Source organism: Rattus norvegicus, chromosome 1, assembly GCF_036323735.1.
Source record: "Rattus norvegicus strain BN/NHsdMcwi chromosome 1, GRCr8, whole genome shotgun sequence".
NCBI lineage: Eukaryota > Metazoa > Chordata > Mammalia > Rodentia > Muridae > Rattus > Rattus norvegicus.
In genome coordinates, this window is record NC_086019.1 from 94658586 (window position 1) to 94677753 (window position 19168).

The following is a 19168-nucleotide window of genomic DNA, read 5'->3' on the forward strand; positions in this document are numbered from 1 at the left end:
TGCAGTGTTGATCCTCCGTGGGTTGACATGAGGTGGACGGATTGCACCGGGCGGGACAGGGTTCGGCCCAGACTCCAGTGCTACTGCTGACTGGGCAGGACTGGCCCGGGTAGGACAGCTACACATAAGTACAGCAGTGCTCCAACACTGCGGGGCGCATGGGCACGGACACCCGGCCTGGGAGCTTCGACACGTGAGCGCAAGCATAGGGCGTGGCTCTGAGAGGGGCTGGGCTTGGTCCCTCTTTGGGTCTTGGGAACTATTGCTGTGAAGGTGCTGGGGTAGATCATTGCTACTTTGCCTTGGAAGGATGAGAGGGATGTGCGGGAACGTCGCTCTCCCTGTTCATCTCTTGGTTTCTTTTTCTCTTCAAGCTGTCTTCTAGGGCATCACAGGTTGAAGTATGCAACATTGTCTCCACCACTAGAATGTCAGCCAGCACTCTGAAGCAGACACATTTTATCTCGTTTTCTGTTGTTCCCAAGTCGCTAGACTAGTGCCTAACACATATATTGTCCATCAAATGTTTGTTGGAAGGGTTTGATTTTTAGCCCAGAAGTCTGTTGGGATTTGGGAATTACCGCACAAACTGCTCAGAAACCGATCTCAAGTTAAACAAGGCTGGTTTATTGAACACACATCCCAAGGCTAATTGATCACTCAGACCCAGGAACTCTAAGCCCTTGAATATTTTCCAGGGCCAGTTTATCTATGGGGAGAAAGCATCAGGATCTGATAAGCGGGTACAGGGAGGCCTGTGGGGTGGTTGGCCTTTTCCCAAGTTTTTTTTTTTTTTTTTTTAGTAGTTAAGACATAACGGTTCAGGCTGACCTCTATTTTGATGGGTCCTGAGTGAAGACTGAAGTTGGGGAATTTCTAAGAAGGAGGAGGAAGAGGAAAAGGGAAGAAGAGGAGGAAGGGGAAGCCTCAGATTATATGGCCAACTTGTCCTTGCTCAGAGCCAAACTATTTGTTCTTCTTCTACAGTTAAGTTGCTTTTATGTCAGCAGAATGAATAAGATGGCTGGCAGGCATGAAACAAGAGTTACAGCTAAGCTAGCAGGTGTTAGGACCAATGTTGGGGTTTAAATCTCGGCTTGTGCCTGGACAGAACATACCAAGCCAACATGGTTCCACGTGGAGAGGCTTAATGAGAGAAGAAGAGAGGAGAGGAAAGGCCAGCCACGAGCACGTGGAGGGAAGGGGGGGGTAGAGAGAAGGGACAGGGAAGACGGGAAGAGCAGAGCAGAGAAGAGAACAAAGAGAAAGAGGAGGGGGCAAGCAGCCCCTTATAGAGTGTCAGGCACAGCTGGCTGTTGCCAGGCAACTGTGGGGTGGAGCATACTTGGCTACTGCCAGGTAGCTGTGGGGGTGGAGCTTAGGCAGAATACCAACAGCAGGCTTCATCAATTCTGCATCCCAGCTCTCCTTTGAGGGAGTCTCCTGCAGGGTAGAGAGGGTCAGGGGAATCAATGAATGTGTTTAGATACATATTTTTGACGCTGGGTGTCCTGTGAGCATGTTGGCTCACATATGTAATCTGAGCACGTGAAGGCAGGAGTTCAAGGCCATCCTCAGCTCCAGTCTGAGGTGGAAACTTAAGAGTTCTTTGGAAAGTCAGTAGTGTTGGATGGTGTTTTGCTGGGACAAACATGTGAAGGAACATTTCGTTAAAGTGGACAGAGGTATGAAAGGCTAAGGCAAACTCAAGAAGGAACGTTTCACTGAAAGAGACACAGGAAAAAGGTTGTTCTGCTAAAGCAAGTACGTGAAAGGACACTTGAAGGATTCTTTGCTAACAACACACATGTATTGGTCCGCCTTACATTGCATAGTTGAGCTGCATTTGTCAGGACTCTGTGCAGAGAAACACACCAAAAACTTCTCGTAGTGTACTGCAGTTTCTTGCTGCTTCCAAGGACTCAGGCTGACCGGATGCACGTGCTGAGGCAAGACACGTGTGAAGGAGGCAAGGCATGTGGAGAACACATGATGTTTGGAGAATATAAATAGGACTCCCCCAAGCGACGGAGACAGAGCTTAGCTTGCTGGTACAGCTGGTTGAGCAGTGCTTGTGGGTATCTCATCTTCTCTGACCTTCACTTCCCTGAGAGAGGCACAGCCAAGAACTTCTCCTGGTGTTCCTGTTGGTCCCTCCTGCTGACTCAAGCCAAGGCTGAGGCCTGGCCGTCTCTGCTAGGTCATGTCACCACTGTTGCTAAGCTGACTTTACCAAACTGGACTACTGGCGTATCCGTGAAGTGTTTACAAGTGGATCGAGCTGCCGTGTACTGAACTGCAGATTCCCAGACAGCACAGATGGGAGTTGCTCTGAAGAACCTTTCTAAACAAGTCCACTCCCCCAACCCCCACCCCACGCACACCCTCCTGTCCTTTCTTTTCCATTACCTCTGGCAGGTGGTGGGCTACAAGGGATCATTAAAAATAAGATTTAAAAAAATTAAAATTATACCAGTCAATTAGAGACCAGCAAGGGCTACAAGTCTTCCTACATCAAAAAGCCAAAATGAAAACTAGCGGTTGTGGTAGTTCACAGAAGTAGAGGCAGGAGGATTAGTAGTTGAAGGTTAGATAAAGAGTTTTAGGCCAGACTGAGCTATGTGAGAGACTGTCTCAAAAACCAAAGACTTTAGATAAATAAATAGCACGACGGTACACAAAAGTCCTGACAAATCTTGTTTCCGTTCTGCTAAATCCTTCTGTATTGAGATAGGGGATCTCTGTAGATCTGGCGATCCCGGAACTCACTAAGGTAGATCTTCCTGCCTCTGCCTCATGTGTGCTGGGATTAAAGGTGTGTTCCACCATACCTGGTTTAGGACAGATCTTTCCGACAGGTTGCTAGGCATGTTGGTACTCGCCTATAATCTGAGCAGAGAGGTGAGAGCAGGCAGATCAGAAGCTCAAGGTCATCCTCTGCTATGTAGCAAGTTCGGACCAGTATGGGCGACGTGAGACTGTCTCAAAAACAAAGACAAACAAAAAGCAAACCCGCACGGGTGAAAGGTCAAACCCTGAAGAACTGAATACAGCAACAATCCTTTCTGTCAGGACAACTTGGGCCAGTCACCCATCCTTTAACTTGACCTTCAGAACACTCCCTGCTAGGGACACCCACAGCAACATCGAGAGACCTCGGCTGTGCGGTTGTGATTGCAAATGGAAAAATCTCAACTGAACGATTAGGAAATGGAGGGTAAGGAAAGCACATGGCAAACTACTCTTCACCTCCACATCCCCAGCATCTCCTCACCTCCCAACCAGACGCGCCACGGAGAGCTGCCCGCTAACCTGGCCTCCAATAGTAACACGCACAGACTATTTCCCGAGCATTTCCGTGCCCGGTACTGCCTGGAACACAGCGGCAGTGAGGAGAATGGCACCAGCTGTCTGCAGCAGCCAGATGACGTCATAACATTCAGGGTGCTTCGTTTTGTCTTGCTTGCATGTTTTCAGATAAGGTCTTATGTAGCCCTGGGTGACCTTGAACTCATGAAATTAAAAATAACTTTAAACTCGGGGGGCTAGAGAGATGGCTCAGCGGTTAAGAGCACTGTGTGCTCTCCCAAAGGACCTGGGTTCAATTCGCAGCAACCACATGGTGGCTCACAACTGTCAGTAACTCCAGCTCCAAGGGATCTGACACCCTCACACCAACACACATGAAATAAAATTAAGATGATTAAAAAATAATTTTTAACTCTTTTAAAAATATATATTGGCTGGGCAGTGGTGGTGCACGCGTGTAATCCCAGCACTAGGGAGGCGGAGGCAGGCAGATTTTGAGGTGAAGGTCAGCTTGGTCTACAGAGTGAGCTCCAGGACAAGCCAGGGATGCACAGAGAAACCCTGTCTTGAAAAAATACAGGGAGTTGGGGATTTAGCTCAGTGGTAGAGCGCTTGCTTAGCAAGCGCAAGGCCCTGGGTTTAGTCCTCAGCTCCAGAAAAAAAAAAACAAAAACAAAAAAACAACAACAACAAAAAAACAAAACTTTGAAAAATACATATATGTACATACATACATACATATATATATTTACATGCCAGGGATGTGCACAAGAGTATTGATGCTGGCAGAAGCCCAAAGAGGACACTGGGTCTCCTGGAACTAGAAGAGGTGCTGTAAGCTGGGTATGATATGTATGCTGGGAACTGAACCTCTCCCTCTCCTCCTCCCCCTACCTCTTCCCCTCTCTACCAGTCTTTGCATGACTGGTAGAAGCATAGTGCAAGCCTAATGACCTGAGTCCAGTCCTTGGAATCCACAGTGGAAGAAAAGAACTGACTCCTGAAAGTTGCCCTCTGACCTTCACACATGTAGACACGCATGGTATATGCCTGTCCTCCGCATTCCTCTCCCCAACATTAATAATACTAAAATAAATAATTTTTTTAAAAAGGGAAGAGGAGCCAGTTGTGGTAGCACACACCCTTAATTAATCCCAGCACTCGGGAGGCAGGGGCAAGTGGATCTCTGTGAGTTCGAGGTCAGCCTCATCTACAGACCGAGTTCCAGGACAGCCAAGGCTACATAGAGAAACCCTAACTCAACTACTTACCATCACCACCACCCAAAAAGATAGGAGAAATATTACCCAAAGAGGTCCAAGAGCAGGCCTGGTGCCAAGAAGCACAGGACATGGAACATAACAGGAAAGAGCTTCTAGGAAGTGAGTTGAAAGCCTGCCTGGGAGCCAAAGAGAACATTCTTAGGTCCTTTGGGGATTTGTTCCATGGACTTCTTATTTTTTTTTCTTTTTTTTTTTTTGGAGCTGGGGACTGAACCCAGGGCCTTGCGCTTGCTAGGCAATTGCTCTACCACTGAGCTAAATCCCCAACCCCCCATGGACTTCTTAATAAGGAATTACACCTTTTTTTTTTAAAAAAAAAGATTTATTTATTCATTTATTATATATAAGTACACTGTAGCTGTCTTCAGACACACCAGAAGAGGGCATCGGGTCTCCTTACAGATGGTTGTGAGCCACCATGTGGTTGCTGGGAATTGAACTCAGGACCTCTGGAAGAGCAGTCGGGTGCTCTTAACCGCTGAGCCATCTCTCCAGCCCATGGAATTACACCTTCTTAACAGTCACAGAGTCCTGAACTAATGGCTTAAGCAAGTTACAACGTCCGTGGACTAACAACATGAAGTTATACTGTAGTCAAAAATGCCCCAAGCTCTGGCTTACTACAGCCCAGGTACAGGTCTTGCTAACGCTATGGCTATGTCCCGTGTAGGTGTTCGTATCTCAGCTCTACAGTATTTTAGTTGGGGACCCAGCTTGGAGGAGCTGTCCCTACTTGGAGCATTTGGTCTTACGAGGGGAGGCAAAGGTTGATGCCTGTGGCTCGGCGGTTAAGAGCATTCTCTGCTCTTCCAAAGGACCTGCCTCATGTTCTTCAGGCACAGCAGTCGCATGTAGTAAACAGCTCATTGGTGGGGTAGGGATGAATGCCCTTCGTGCGGGGAGAGGCAGCAAAGGTTTCGAACAATGCAACTCCCCAGAGGATTTTGCTTCTCTTTAAGACTTATTTTTAATTCTTTATGTGTGGGGTATATGCGTGGGATGGCGGGTATCTGGAAAGACCAGAGGCATGAGATCCTCCTGGAGTTGCAGGCAGCTGTGAATCTCCCGGGGTGGGTATTGGGAACCAAACTTGACAGAGCAGGTCCTCTGCAAAAACAGTGTCCCCTCCTGCCTGTTGAGCCATGTCTCCAGCACCCTTGCATTTCTTTCGTATGAAACATGAGCAGAAGTTGACATACCAGCACTGGTGTAGCACCTCCAGCATCATCCAAGATGAGGGGTCCTCTCCTGCTCTGTCATCCTTAGCCTGTGGCTCCAAGATGGCTACCAGTGCCCCAGCTCCCATGCCCTTGGCTTTCCTAGAAGGGAGGAAACACAAAAAAAAAGGTCTCAACTCTAAACTGAGCAGCCAGCTCTCTTTGCAAGGCCTTCCTAGGAACCCCATTCAGGGGTGGCTTTGTCATTGGTCCCCAACAACTGCTAATGAGGCTGGGGTGAGGTCCTCTAGCTAGATATTTAACCACCCAGAAGAAATGGCTCATTATGTTAGTAAGAAAAGGCCTTTAGAGCATGCTGTCCTGTCCTGTCAGTGTGATCAGCTAGGCTAAGACACGTGAGGGAGAGGTGAACACTTGTCCAGTTAATGTAGGTGTCCAGAGGGAGGGCCCAACGTCATGAATGCCGATACCCAGAGGAATAGGAGGGAAAAAGACTAGACCTAGTTGTAGAGGGTTTTGTTATGCTAATCACCTTCTTCATTCTTTGAACCATCCTGATTCTGCTGCCCTTTTTCAGCTCGGCACCCGACACTACAGGAAAGAGTACACTGGTCAGAACATGGTTACACGACTCACCTGGGATAGATGCTATGACCTCAAAGTTGGACTTCTGTTAGGAAGGGAAAGAAGAGGGTAGATATTGGAGTAGTCCACTAGCAGGCTCTGTGTGCGGGGAGGGAAGAATGTTGCGTCAGTCAGTAGGTCTCATGTCTCTGTGTCCAGGAAGCACGGGGCTAGTGAGGACATTTGGCTCCCAGATGGAGGCCGAAGGGACTGCGACATTCAGACTCCCTGGCTATGTGCCCGGAGTTCTGTTGTGTGCCACAGTGTCTCTGAGCCAGCCCTTTCGTCCCTTTCACTCGTCCCTGCTCTGTGCAGCTTTTGTAAGAGAAGTCTTGCCCCGTCATCTCTCCGTCTCACTGACTTCTCCCTATTTGTCTTTTTTGGTTTCCTTCCCATAGTTTCTCTGATTGGTTGATGAGGGTTTTTTTTTTTTCAGTCAGGGACTCTATATAACCCATAATGGCCTGTAACTTGCTGTGTGGTCCAGGCTAGCCTCCTGCTTTTGCCTCCCAAGTTCTGGAATTACAGCCGTATGTCACCATGCTTCCTGTGGTTTATTTGTGTAAATATAAGCAAACTTGAACATACATTCTTATCTCCCTTTTTTTTTTAAAGATTTATTCATTTATTATATATAAACACACTGTAGCTGTCTTCAGATACACCAGAAGAGGGCATCGGATCTCATTATAGATGGTTGTGAGCCACCATGTGGTTGCTGGGAATTGAACTCAGGACCTCTGGAAGAGCAGCCGGTGCTCTTAACCACTGAGCCACCTCTCCAGCCCTCTTATCTCCCTTTGACTATAGTAATACTTTTTAAAATGTAAGTATGTGTTAGTGTGTGTATATGCCACATGTGTGTATGCACCCATAGAGGGAAAAAAGGGGACATAGAATCCCCTGGAACTGGAGTTACAGCAGGTGTGAACCACCTGCTGGGAATTGAACTCCAGTCACACACATACAGATGAAGCTCACTATGTAGCCCTGTCTGACCTCAAACTCACAGAAGTCTGCTTCCTGCCTGCTGAGGTTAAAGGCATCACCACAGCAGTTTTCCATTTCTGGTGTCACTTCTCGTTTATGTGCCAATATTTCATACTTAAAATCGATCGATTTGAAGAAGAACATTAAAGAAACGAGTGTGGGAAACCTCATGAAGGTCTTTGTATATGCGTGCCTGTACAAATGGTCTAGTGCCGTGTAGCAAACCAGCCCCATTTCCACCGAGAAACACTGATAAAACTGCCTCAGAGTTCCTGGCGGCTGCCTCAGGATGAACCGGCCAGAACTCAGTCATGTGGAAAGCAGGAGGCTGAACGCTCAGTTCTCTTACCCTCCTAAGTGCCGGGATCATAGGTTTGCGACACCAGACCCACTCTAACACTGTTTTAAAAACAAAACCGATACAGTAATGCTCTTAAAAGTATTGATCTGTGTGTGCCCATGTGTGCATGCGTGCGTGCATGCATGTGTGTGTGTGTACATGAGTGTGCCCGTGTGTGTACATGTGTGTGTGTATGTGCATACACATGTGCAGGTGCAGGTGCCAAATGTTAGCATCAGGAGTTCTTTTCTATTACTCTCACTGACCCCCTTATCCAATTTTTTGAGAGGTTTCTTTCTGAGCCTAGAGCGCACCATTTTGGTGACACTAGCCAGCAAGCTCTGCCTGTCTCCATCTCCCAGCACTGGGGTTCCAGCTATGCTCGGCCACTCCCTTCATGTGGCCGCTGGGGCTCCAAACGCAGATCCTCAGGCTTGCTCAGCAAGCACTTTACCCGTCGAGCCATCTCTCCAGCCCTCCCAAATTAAATTCTTATAGCTCTCTGATACAGTTTATTGCTTCTCCGGTTGCCTTACATTGGGCTTTCCCCGGATCTGGATTAATGTTTGATTGAATTTTTATTACATTTATTTGTCCATGTGACTGTGGTGTACATGGGGAGATCAGAAGATAACTTGCAGGAGTGAGTTCTCTCTCTTCGCTGTGAGGGTTCCGGGGATTGAACTCGCGTCACCAGGCTCGATGGGAAGCCAGTCCACCCACTGACGCATCTCACTGGCCTTCGTTTGTTTGTTCATTGGCAGAGACTCAAGCTTGCTATGTAGCCAATTTTGAACTTTAAATTGAACTTCAGATCCTCCTACACCACCCTCCCCCCAGTGCTGGGGTTATAAGCATGGACCCCCGCATCCAGTATGTATGGTGATAGAGGCAAACACTGGGGTTTGTTAAGGTAGACAAGTACTCTATCAGTCTAGCTACATTCCTGAGATGGGGAGAGGGACTACGAGGAGGTCTTACTATATAGCTCAGGCTGTTTTCAAATGCTTGGTAGTCCTCCTGCCTCAATGTGATGGTTTGTATGTGCTTGGCTCGGGGAGTGGCACTATTAGGAGGTGTGGCCATGTTGGAGTAGGTGTGTCACTGTGGGTGTGGGTTTAAGACCCTCATCCCAACTCCCTGGAAGTCAGTCTTCCACTAGCAGCCTTCAGATGAAGACGTAGAACTCTTTTTTTTTTTTTTTTCCCTTCCAGAGCTGGGGACCGAACGCAGGGCCTTGCGCTTGCTAGGCAAGCGCTCTACCACTGAGCTAAATCCCCAACCCCAAGACGTAGAACTCGCAGCTCCTCCTGCACCATGCCTGCCTGGATGCTGTCATGCTCCCCCCTTGATGCTAATGGACTGATTCTTTGAACGTGTAAGCCAGCCCCAATTAAATGTTGTCCTTCATAAGACTTGCCTTGGTCATGGTGTCTATTCACAGCAGTGAAACCATAACTAAGACACTCCATTTCCTTAATGCTGGGCTTATATGTGTGTTCCACCAGGTCCAGCTGTAGGTGGACGTTTCTTGGATGTGTATGTACATGTGTATGTGTGTATGCACACACACACACACACACACAGAGTTATATTGTGGAAGAATCCCTGCTCTATAGATAAGAAAGAAATGTTCTGGGGGCTGGAGAGATGGCTCAGCGGTTAAGAGCACTGACTGCTCTTCCAGAGGTCCTGAGTTCAAATCCCAGTAACCACATGGTGGCTCACAACCACCTGTAATGGGAGTTGGCACCCTCTTCTGGGATATCTGAAGACAGTTACAGTGTACTGATATATAATAAATAAATAAATTTTTTTTGTTCTTTTTTTTTTTTTCGGAGCTGGGGACCGAACCCAGGGCCTTGCGCTTCCTAGGCAAGCGCTCTACCACTGAGCTAAATCCCCAACCCCAATAAATAAATTTTTTTTAAAAAAAGAAAAGAAATGTTCTCCCTTGGCTTCAGATTCTCATATTCTGTATATCCAATCTTATAAACTCCTCCCTCAAAGTCATGCACAAGAACAGAGTTGGAGGCTGGCAATGGGCAGCCATGGCAGAACCCAGCTGGAAAAAGAAAGAATCAAGTTTGGATGAAAGGAGCAATGGAGATGGCTGGTACTGGAGCTCCAAAATAGGATGTGAGCATTAGAGAGCCAGCCTGAGAAGGAGGCATGAGCTTGGAGCTACGCCTAGGGTCCTCAGGTGTGAATATCTTCAGGTCAATGTACATGGCATGTGTGACTATCCTCAGGTCAGGGTGCATGGCAGGTGTGACTGTCCTCAGGTCAGGGTGCATGGCAGGTGTGACTGTTTTCAGGTCAGGGTGCATGGCAGGTGTGACTGTCCTCAGGTCAGGGTGCATGGCAGGTGTGACTGTCTTCAGGTCAGGGTGCATGGCAGGTGTGACTGTCTTCAGGTCAGGGTGCATGGCAGGTGTGACTGTCCTCAGGTCAGGGTGCATGGCAGGTGTGACTGTCCTCAGGTCAGGGTGCATGGCAGGTGTGACTGTCCTCAGGTCAGGGTGCATGGCAGGTGTGACTGTCCTCAGGTCAGGGTGCATGGCAGGTGTGACTGTCCTCAGGTCAGGGTGCATGGCAGGTGTGACTGTCTTCAGGTCAGGGTGCATGGCAGGTGTGACTGTCCTCAGGTCAGGGTGCATGGCAGGTGTGACTGTCCTCAGGTCAGGGTGCATGGCAGGTGTGACTGTTTTCAGGTCAGGGTGCATGGCAGGTGTGACTGTCCTCAGGTCAGGGTGCATGGCAGGTGTGACTGTCCTCAGGTCAGGGTGCATGGCAGGTGTGACTGTCCTCAGGTCAGGGTGCATGGCAGGTGTGACTGTCCTCAGGTCAGGGTGTATGGCAGGTGTGACTGTCCTCAGGTCAGGGTGCATGGCAGGTGTGACTGTCCTCAGGTCGGGGTGCATGGCAGGTGTGACTGTCCTCAGGGCAGGGTGCATGGCAGGTGTGACTGTCCTCAGGGCAGGGTGTATGGCAGGTGTGACTGTCCTCAGGTCAGGGTGCATGGCAGGTGTGACTGTCCTCAGGTCAGGGTGCATGGCAGGTGTGACTGTCCTCAGGTCAGGGTGCATGGCAGGTGTGATTATCAGGTCAGGGTGCATGGCAGGTGTGACTGTCCTCAGGGCAGGGTGCATGGCAGGTGTGACTGTCCTCAGGTCAGGGTGCATGGCAGGTGTGACTGTCCTCAGGGCAGGGTGCATGGCAGGTGTGACTGTCCTCAGGGCAGGGTGCATGGCATGTGTGACTGTCCTCAGGTCAGGGTACATGGCAGGTGTGACTGTCCTCAGGGCAGGGTGTATGGCAGGTGTGACTGTCCTCAGGTCAGGGTGCATGGCAGGTGTGACTGTCCTCAGGTCAGGGTGCATGGCAGGTGTGACTGTCCTCAGGTCAGGGTGTATGGCAGGTGTGACTGTCCTCAGGTCAGGGTGCATGGCAGGTGTGATTATCAGGTCAGGGTGCATGGCAGGTGTGACTGTCCTCAGGGCAGGGTGTATGGCAGGTGTGACTGTCCTCAGGTCAGGGTGTATGGCAGGTGTGACTGTCCTCAGGTCAGGGTGCATGGCAGGTGTGATTATCAGGTCAGGGTGCATGGCAGGTGTGACTGTCCTCAGGGCAGGGTGTATGGCAGGTGTGACTGTCCTCAGGTCAGGGTGCATGGCAGGTGTGACTGTCCTCAGGTCAGGGTGCATGGCAGGTGTGACTGTCCTCAGGTCAGGGTGCATGGCAGGTGTGACTGTCCTCAGGTCAGGGTGCATGGCAGGTGTGATTATCAGGTCAGGGTGCATGGCAGGTGTGACTGTCCTCAGGGCAGGGTGTATGGCAGGTGTGACTGTCCTCAGGTCCGCATGTATAGGGAACTGTGGCGCTTACCAACAACTCCACCATGTTGCAAGTTTCCCCTGAAGGATGGTCCCAGGCTGTGGGCCTGGCTGCAGCACATGGGCTGTGAGCACTGGGTGTCTAGCTGTCCCCAGTACTTTAGCAAGTGAGCATTCCCTACTTCCTGCTTTCAGTGGCAATGGGGGGTTCACTCCCTGCGGCCTGATACAGTACCCTCCACCTTCTCCAGGGCATCAACCGACAAGGTAAGGAGGCCCCCTGTAGAGGGGAAATAACCATAGAATCTGGACTCCAGCCACTTGCCCCCAGGTCAAGGTCCCTGTAGAGGCTAACCCCAGCCTTTAACACCTAAAGGAATACCCCTTGGAGTATTGCTCTGATGCCTTAACACCTCCCCCTCCATTTGTCTTCCAGATCCAAGAACCAGGAGCACCAAGGAGCCTGTGGCGCTACCATTTCTTCCTGGACCGGAAGTTTCATCTGTGCCCCAGGAGCCCAGCAGCACAGCCTCTGGCCCAGTGTATTTCATGGTCCTGGGACTGCTATCTCAGGGGAGACCATGAGGCAGCAGCCACCATGCTCCTGACCCCCTTGTCCACTTGCTTCCACAGGGCCAGGGCCTGGCAACCCCTGACTAGCACCCACAAGCCGGGTGAGAGGCTACTCTTGGGGTATTGCAACAGGGAGTTCACAGGAGCAGAGGCACCAAGAGCAGCACCAGGCACAGCTGTGAGCTTTGCAACAGCTGGCACAGCAGCTGCTGGGAGAGCCTGCTGACCTGTGGACACAAGTGTCCTCTGTGCTGCCTGAGAGCCTCTGGGACTGGCACCCAGGATATGAGCTCCACCTACAGGTCTCTGCTTTAAACCAGAGCTCAGTGTTTAAAGAGCCTTCTGGGGCTGGAGAGATGGCTCAGCGGTTATTGCTCTTCCAGAGGTCCTGAGTTCAAATCCCAGCAACCACATGGTGGTTCACAACCATCTGTAATGGGATCCGATGCCCTCTTCTGGTGTGTCTGAAGACAGCTACACTGTACTCATAGACATAAAATAAATAAAATCTTTAAAAAAAAAAGCCTTCTGTGGGGGTGTAGGAGTGTCCTTGCAGCAGAGGGCTTACCTATGAGGGCTAGCCCCTGGGTCCCACCTAGCACCCACCAAACAAAACAGCCCTTGAGAGTTGGTGTAGGCCTGCAATCCTAGCAAGTGAAGATAGAGGCAGGAGAAGTTTTTTTTTTTTCTGGGAGCTGGGGACCGAACCCAGGACCTTGTGCTCCCTAGGCAAGCGCTCTACCGCTGAGCTAAATCCCCAACCCCGATAGAGGCAGGAGGATGACAGCAAGTTCAAGGCCAGTTTAGGCCATGTCCAACTGCAATTCAAACAAGTAGGCACTAAAACCTGCTAACACCAGGCAACATCAGTCAGAGTTGAGGGACGGCTGCTCGACGGAGGCATAATTAGTTTGTGGAGCACATTCTCCGTGCCAGACTAACTTAGAAAACTACTGAGACCAAGATGTGCTCTTGTGCCAATTTCCAGATCTAAGAGCCAATAGTCTTAACTTGCCCCAAAGCAGGTAGGCATTAAAAACTGTGAAGCCAGGCTGGAGAGATTGGAGAGATGGCTCAGGAGTTAAGAGCACTGGCTGCTCTTCCAGAGGTTCTGAGTTCAATTCCCAGCAACCACATGGTGGCTCACAGCCATCTGTAATGGGATCTGATGCCCTCTTTTGGTGTGTCTGACGACAGTGACAGTGTACTCATATCCATTAAACAAATAAATAAATCTTTTTTTTAATTTAAATTACCTCTTTTTTAAAAAAAAGAGTTATTTGTTTTATGTAAATATACTGTACACTGTGGGAATTGAACTCAAGACCTCTGGAAGACCTGTCAGTGCTCTTAACCACTGAGCCATCTCTTCAGCCCCAAACATATATACCCACCAGGGAGGCACCTGGGTTTGAACTGGGGACCGCTTGATCTGCAGTCAAATGCTCTATCACTGAGCTATATGCCCTTTGCTTCTAATTTTTATGTATGTGAGTACATTGTCGCTGTCCTCAGACACACCAGAAGAGGGCACCAGATTCCATTACAGATGGTTGTGAGCCACCATGTGGTTGCTGGGAATTGAACCCAGGACCTCTGAAAGAGCAGTCAGTGTTCTTAACCACTGAGCCATCTCTCCAGTCCAATAAAAATAAAATCTTAAACAAATAAAAATAAATCTTAAACAAACAAACAAACAAACAAAAAAACAAAAAAGAAACTTCCAAGCCAGGAACCAGACTAGGGCATGTGCGCCCTGGATGGAACTGCCCTGTTGGGAAGCTCCCTACCTGGCCTCCATAGAACTTGTGTTAGCCCCTCCAGGCTGTCTAAAGCCTGGGTAGCTCCAATATTGTACTTTTGGGGGATGTAAAATAAACCAACCCTCTCCTTATGACCCCATGGAGGCTCAGTGGTAGAGCTTGTCTGGCATGTGTGAGGTGCTAGGCTCAAACTTTAGTACTACCACAAGAGAAGCCCCCACGGTGGAACGTGAAGCCCCAGACTGACAGAAATAGGATCGGATAGGAACTCCCATGTACCTCGAGTAGAGGAGTTTCTGACGGTGCGGGGGTGCCATTGGCCACACCCCATAGGCAATACCGTTTGGTTGGTTTGTGGTGACTCAGGAGGAGACAGGTTCATTTTCCCAGGCCACACTCGTCAGATGGAGCTGCGGAGTGGCTGTCCCTGGTGCTTTGAGACGGTGGCCTGGGCACCAGTAGTACAGTGGGGCCGGGACAGAGCTCAGACTGGGGCCTGGGGCTCTCCATGGAGCGTGCTGGGGTCCCCTGGCTGACACTGTTTCTCTACTTCCCTTCCCCATTCAGCCTCTGTCTCTTCCTAATCCATCTCATCTCGGCATCTCTGCCACAGTCACCGACTTCCTGCCTCCGCCTTGCTGTGCCCCACCTGTCTTCCCATCTCCCCATGTCACTCTTCACCTGTGCCTTTGCATGCCTCTGTCTGTACAGGTTGGTTCTCCCTGGATTCATCTCCCCTCTCCCAGGCCCCCGTGACTGTCTCTGGCCTCACCTCCGCTGCCTTGTCTCCACACATCTCTCCGTCCTGACCTCGCCGTTCCTCACAGTATGCCTGTCGATCTTCCTTGTGGTCTCCGTCTACCACTTCCTGTGTGAGGAATCATAAACCTTCACCATCACCTGTGGAAGGCCTGACAAGGCTGTGGTCCATGCTCAAGGCCCTATACCTGCCACCCGGGATGCTAAACCCAAGCCCCTGGACACTCAGATACCAGTGTGTAAGTGACAAGAGTGACGATGTTGACAGAGATAGACGATGGACAAGTTATCACACTTGGCATTGGCCTGGCCCTGCAGCTCACACCTGGGGGGTAGTGGGGAGCAACATCCCCAGCATCTGCCACACTTGAGTCTTGTATGTGTCCCCAGACTGAGCTGCCCCTCAGCCCTCATCCTCTAGGATGCTCACCCTCTGGGGTGGCCATCCCCTGCCACACCCAAGTCAAACGCTTCGTGTTCTGTAAAGAAAGCTCCGATCAGAACAAGAGTCATCTGCTTCAGGGGAGCTGTGCCTGGTTCTTAAGAGCCCTGGTGTGCCTTGCCGAGCCTGTTGTGGGGTGACACGGCCCCAAGCCATCCCTTCCTTGGAGTTCATGTCCACTTCAGTGGAAGGTGAACTTGTAAACTAATAAACCAGATCACTCCGAACCAATGAAGACTGAAGTGTGCTTGACACAGGGTGTCTGCGGCACCTGGGTGGAGAGGGAGCCTGTCTGGAGGGCACTTGGGTTAGTCAATGTAAGAAGAACTCTGCAGGGCCCCTCCCGTCTGGGTCATCAGAGTAAGGAAGGCTGGATTGCCCTAGAGAAAACCCAAGGGGTGGGTGCGATTTCTATAAAGAGCAAGTTGTCACTGAAAAGGTACTTGTGGGTAAATATTAAGGAAGGGAGGGAACCATCCAGGTGTCTGTGGGAAGAGCTCCTAGGCAGAAGGGACGGTGAGGATGTGGTACAGGCTGCAGTGAGGTTCACGAACCACCACCCTTCAGCAGGTGGCTAATAACCTTTTTGTCCTGGGTGATGAGGGTAAGAGTGATGAGGAAGATGACTGACCATAGAGGGAGTTAGGACTGAGATTTACAAAGAGCTGACACAGTACCAGACTCACCACTGCTCAAAACGACCTGGTTTGCTGAGTGGAGGAAAACACCCGTTCCCACCCATGTCCTTTTAGTCCTCCTCTCTACCTCATCCTGTTCCGGATTCTATGCTTGTCACATCCTTCCAGGGGGACGGTCTCCCCTTCCTCTAGAGATCCTGAGTGTCTAGCCCCTTCCCGTTGCCTCTAGCGTCTGCCTCAACGCTGTCTCCCAGCATCTCCTCCCCTCCACCCCCCCCCGTGTCTTGCCACTGCGCATGCTCCGCCAGCCGCCCCTCCTTCATCCCCATCCCCCGCCTCTGTCTGGGCCTCGTCCCCTTCTCTCTGTCTCCCTCTCGTCCCCCCCATTCGTCCCCTGACACCGACACCCCGATACTCCTGCACTCTCTTCAGTCTCAGCCTAGCTCTCCAATCCGCGCTATCCGAGGTAAGAAGGGAGGCTGGGGAGAAGGGGAGGGGCGAAGCATCCTGCATCCCTAGATAAACAAACCCCGGGAGGGGGCGGCGGAGACCCAGGGGCCTGGCACCCGAAGAGAAGAATGGGAGGCTGGGCCTGAGGGAAGTAGCAGGCGTTGGGGCCCATATCTCTGGCCTTCTAGTGAGTAAAGGGGATCCCTTTGGTCGCCCAAATCCAGAGCTGAGGACTAGGGGGCCTCCTGTGGCTCTTGGGGCTTCTGTGGGGCTTGGACCCCCGCGCTGTGGGGAGCCCTCTCTAGCTGACCTCTATCTTAAGGTTTGCCTCCAGGCCACCCCCAACTTTGCACCGGCCCCCAAGGGCTACTGAGGACCATGACTAAGACGGATCCTGCCCCAATGGCCCCTCCACCCCGAGGGGAGGAGGAAGAGGAGGAGGAGGAAGATGAACCGGTCCCAGAAGCCCCCAGCCCCACCCAGGAGCGCCGGCAAAAGCCAGTTGTGCACCCCTCAGCACCTGCTCCGCTCCCCAAAGACTACGGTAACCACTGTCCCCACCCTGGAATCTGGTCTGGAGCTGTAGGCGATGGTGGGTGGGTGGCTTGGCTGTGTTGACGGTGATAGTGGGGGTATGCTGAAGGGGTCCATGGGAATCTTAGTAGCAGAGCCTTTTAGACCTCTCCTCTTCATTAATTACGTTCATCTATTAGAGAATGGGGGTTGGAGAAATTCTAGTCCTCCATTCATGACATATCAATTCAGTCGTTTAGTCATTCAACAAACACTGTCTGGAAGCTACTGCCAGCCTAACTTTATGCTAGGAACTGGAGCTACAGCACAGAGCAAGGCTTTCCTGAGGCTTTGCCGAGAGAATTCCCCAATCACAGCCCCACAAACGAGGCTAAATATGAGATTACAGGAGACAATGAGATTGATTTTTATCAAGCACAGAATGCTGCCAGAGGTTTTAAGAGACACGGTTCTCCTTAAGAGGTAGCATGTGGGGAAAACCCAGGTTGGAGCCGGGAGGGGGAGGCTGTAGGAGAATTAAATACAGGAGTCAAGGGTCTGAGGTGGAAGGAAGGGTGTGAGGAAGGGGCTGAGAGTAGCTGGGGAAACGAAGTGCCTATTCATTCCATTCATGGAGGACGGAGGATCCAGGCATGAGCCTTGCTCCCAGAGAGACCCAACAAGTGAAAGGATACACGAGTGCACAGTGGAGTGTGTGCTGTCAGAGTATCAAAAGGCAGAGGCTTCCAGCACGAAACGCTGGTAGTTGGCTGGGTCTTTCTGATTAGGTGCATTGCAGACTGAGGCCAGAGGGGAGGAAGCAGCTATAAGCAGCTTGGAGCAATAGCTCCAGTTGGAGAAGAGTCTGTGCAAATGCCCAGGGGCAGAAATGCCAAAGAGTCTGTGCAAAGGCCCAGAGGCAGAAATGCGTTTGGGATGGTGAGACCACAGAACTGCATTTAGGAAGTAATCAGAATGGGGACAGGTCTGGGAGTGGCTTCCAGGCCTCACCCAGGGCTTTCCCTGAATTCTGAGTGTGAAAAGGAGAAAACAGTGTGTGCGTGTGTGTAACCTAAAAATAGAGTAGTGACAGATTCTACGGGAAGCCTTGTTAATTACATTTTAATTGATTTTTGTGTGTGCTTGCGCGTGCATGCCATGGCGCGTGTGTGCCAGTCAGGTGACACATTTCTGTCGATCTTTTCTCTCCTTTCACCCTGTGAGTCCCAGGGATCGAACTTGGGTCATGAGGCTTGGTGACAAGCCTTTACCAGCAGAGCCATCCTACTGGCTTTTGATTGACAGTCTTGAAAGCTTCTTCCTGCTTGTGATTAGAGAGAGATGGAGCTTAACCCTGGGCTGGATGTGGGAGAGAGGTTTGAGGACCTCTCCGGAGAAGAGGCTGGTAATTCCCAGGGGCTGCCAAACTAGTGCTAGATTCAGAGAGTTGGGGGATGGGGCAGGAAGGATCCTAGCTGGAGAGGTGGCTCAGTTGATAAAGTCCTTGCCATGTAGCTGTATTTAGTTAGATCCCCAACACACACACAAAAGGGTTGGTAGGCATTGGCTGCTGGAATCTGTAAGCCCAGCGCTGGGGAGTCAGAAACAGGAGGATGCCTGGGGCTGACCCTGTCTCAAAACTAAGGTGACCATCAGAGGGAGACAGACGACATCAACCTCTGTTCCCACGGTGCACACTCTCCATATGTGTATACACACAGCCACACACAACAGTATCGTCTGGGAGTCTGGGGTGCAGCGGGAGGGTCCACCCCATGGGCCCTCGGAGTAGTCCTGCTTGTAGAACAAAGGTTCTGGCAATGTGGCGTATTCAGGGAGAAAGCTAAAGGTGGTGTTTGTTGGCTCCGTTCATGTAGTACTTCTGAAGAGATCCAGTAGGCCTTTCCTGCACGGTGGTGTACTGTGAAGTAGGCAGTGTAGGCACACCCAGCTGTGGGCCTTGAGGCGTAAGGAAGGCGGCACAGAAACATAGTGTGTGTGTGAAGCGGTCTGCAGCGAAGGCGACAACCGAGAATGGAAGAGAGAAAAGAGAGAGGGGAAACTCGGGCTGTGGTTCAGCTTGGATTTTGTCCTCAGCAGGGAAAGGACTAGATAGAAGGAAAAAGGGTAAGGGAGAAAAAAGAGTAGAGAAAGGAACACTGGGGAAGGAACATACATACCATTTTGGGGGTTTGCAGTACACCAAGACATCTCGGACACCAAGACATCTCGGACAGGAGGCCAGGGCTAGCGGTTTAGACTGGGTGGTGTGAGGAGGCCTCTCTTTGGATTTGGGTTTGCAAAGCCTTGTGGAGGCCTGAGGGAGGACACTGGAAACAGCAGTGCAGAGAGGCCGGAATTTGCTTGGCACATTGGAGGGACAGAAGGTCGGTTGGCTGAAGGGGCCTAAGGGAGCAGGATGTCGCAGAAGATAAAAGGGACCAGATTGTCCAGAGCCTTGTGCACCACC

General features: G+C 50.8%; 1 protein-coding gene and 2 long non-coding RNA genes across 7 annotated transcripts in view; 2 read left to right on the forward strand and 1 right to left on the reverse strand.

The window, feature by feature from the left end:
- Thap8 (THAP domain containing 8) lies at nucleotides 1-12656 on the forward strand. Its single transcript, NR_185096.1, has 3 exons — nucleotides 1-193; nucleotides 8939-9102; nucleotides 11997-12656. It is a non-coding gene; the product is annotated as a THAP domain containing 8 (long non-coding RNA).
- On the reverse strand, nucleotides 4893-16000 carry LOC120096980 (uncharacterized). 4 transcript variants are annotated; one of them, XR_005493955.2, is made up of 5 exons: nucleotides 15863-16000; nucleotides 14669-14764; nucleotides 6303-6361; nucleotides 5792-5911; nucleotides 4893-5699 (listed from the first exon to the last, which is right to left on the reverse strand). It is a non-coding gene; the product is annotated as an uncharacterized LOC120096980 (long non-coding RNA). The 4 variants fall into 4 exon arrangements; XR_005493954.2 differs by having other exon boundaries at nucleotides 4893-5911; XR_010059968.1 differs by having other exon boundaries at nucleotides 5792-6361.
- Nucleotides 15907-19168, forward strand: part of Clip3 (CAP-GLY domain containing linker protein 3) — a 16152-nt gene continuing 12890 nt past the window's right edge. The window contains exons 1-2 of one of the 2 annotated variants that reach the window (XM_017590049.3): nucleotides 15907-16201; nucleotides 16520-16729. In XM_017590049.3, coding sequence (XP_017445538.1) covers nucleotides 16564-16729 — 166 coding nt within the window. In that variant the 5' untranslated portion in view covers nucleotides 15907-16201; nucleotides 16520-16563. Of the gene's footprint in view, nucleotides 16202-16507; nucleotides 16730-19168 lie in introns of both variants that reach the window. The other variant, NM_001107501.1, reaches the window with a different exon arrangement.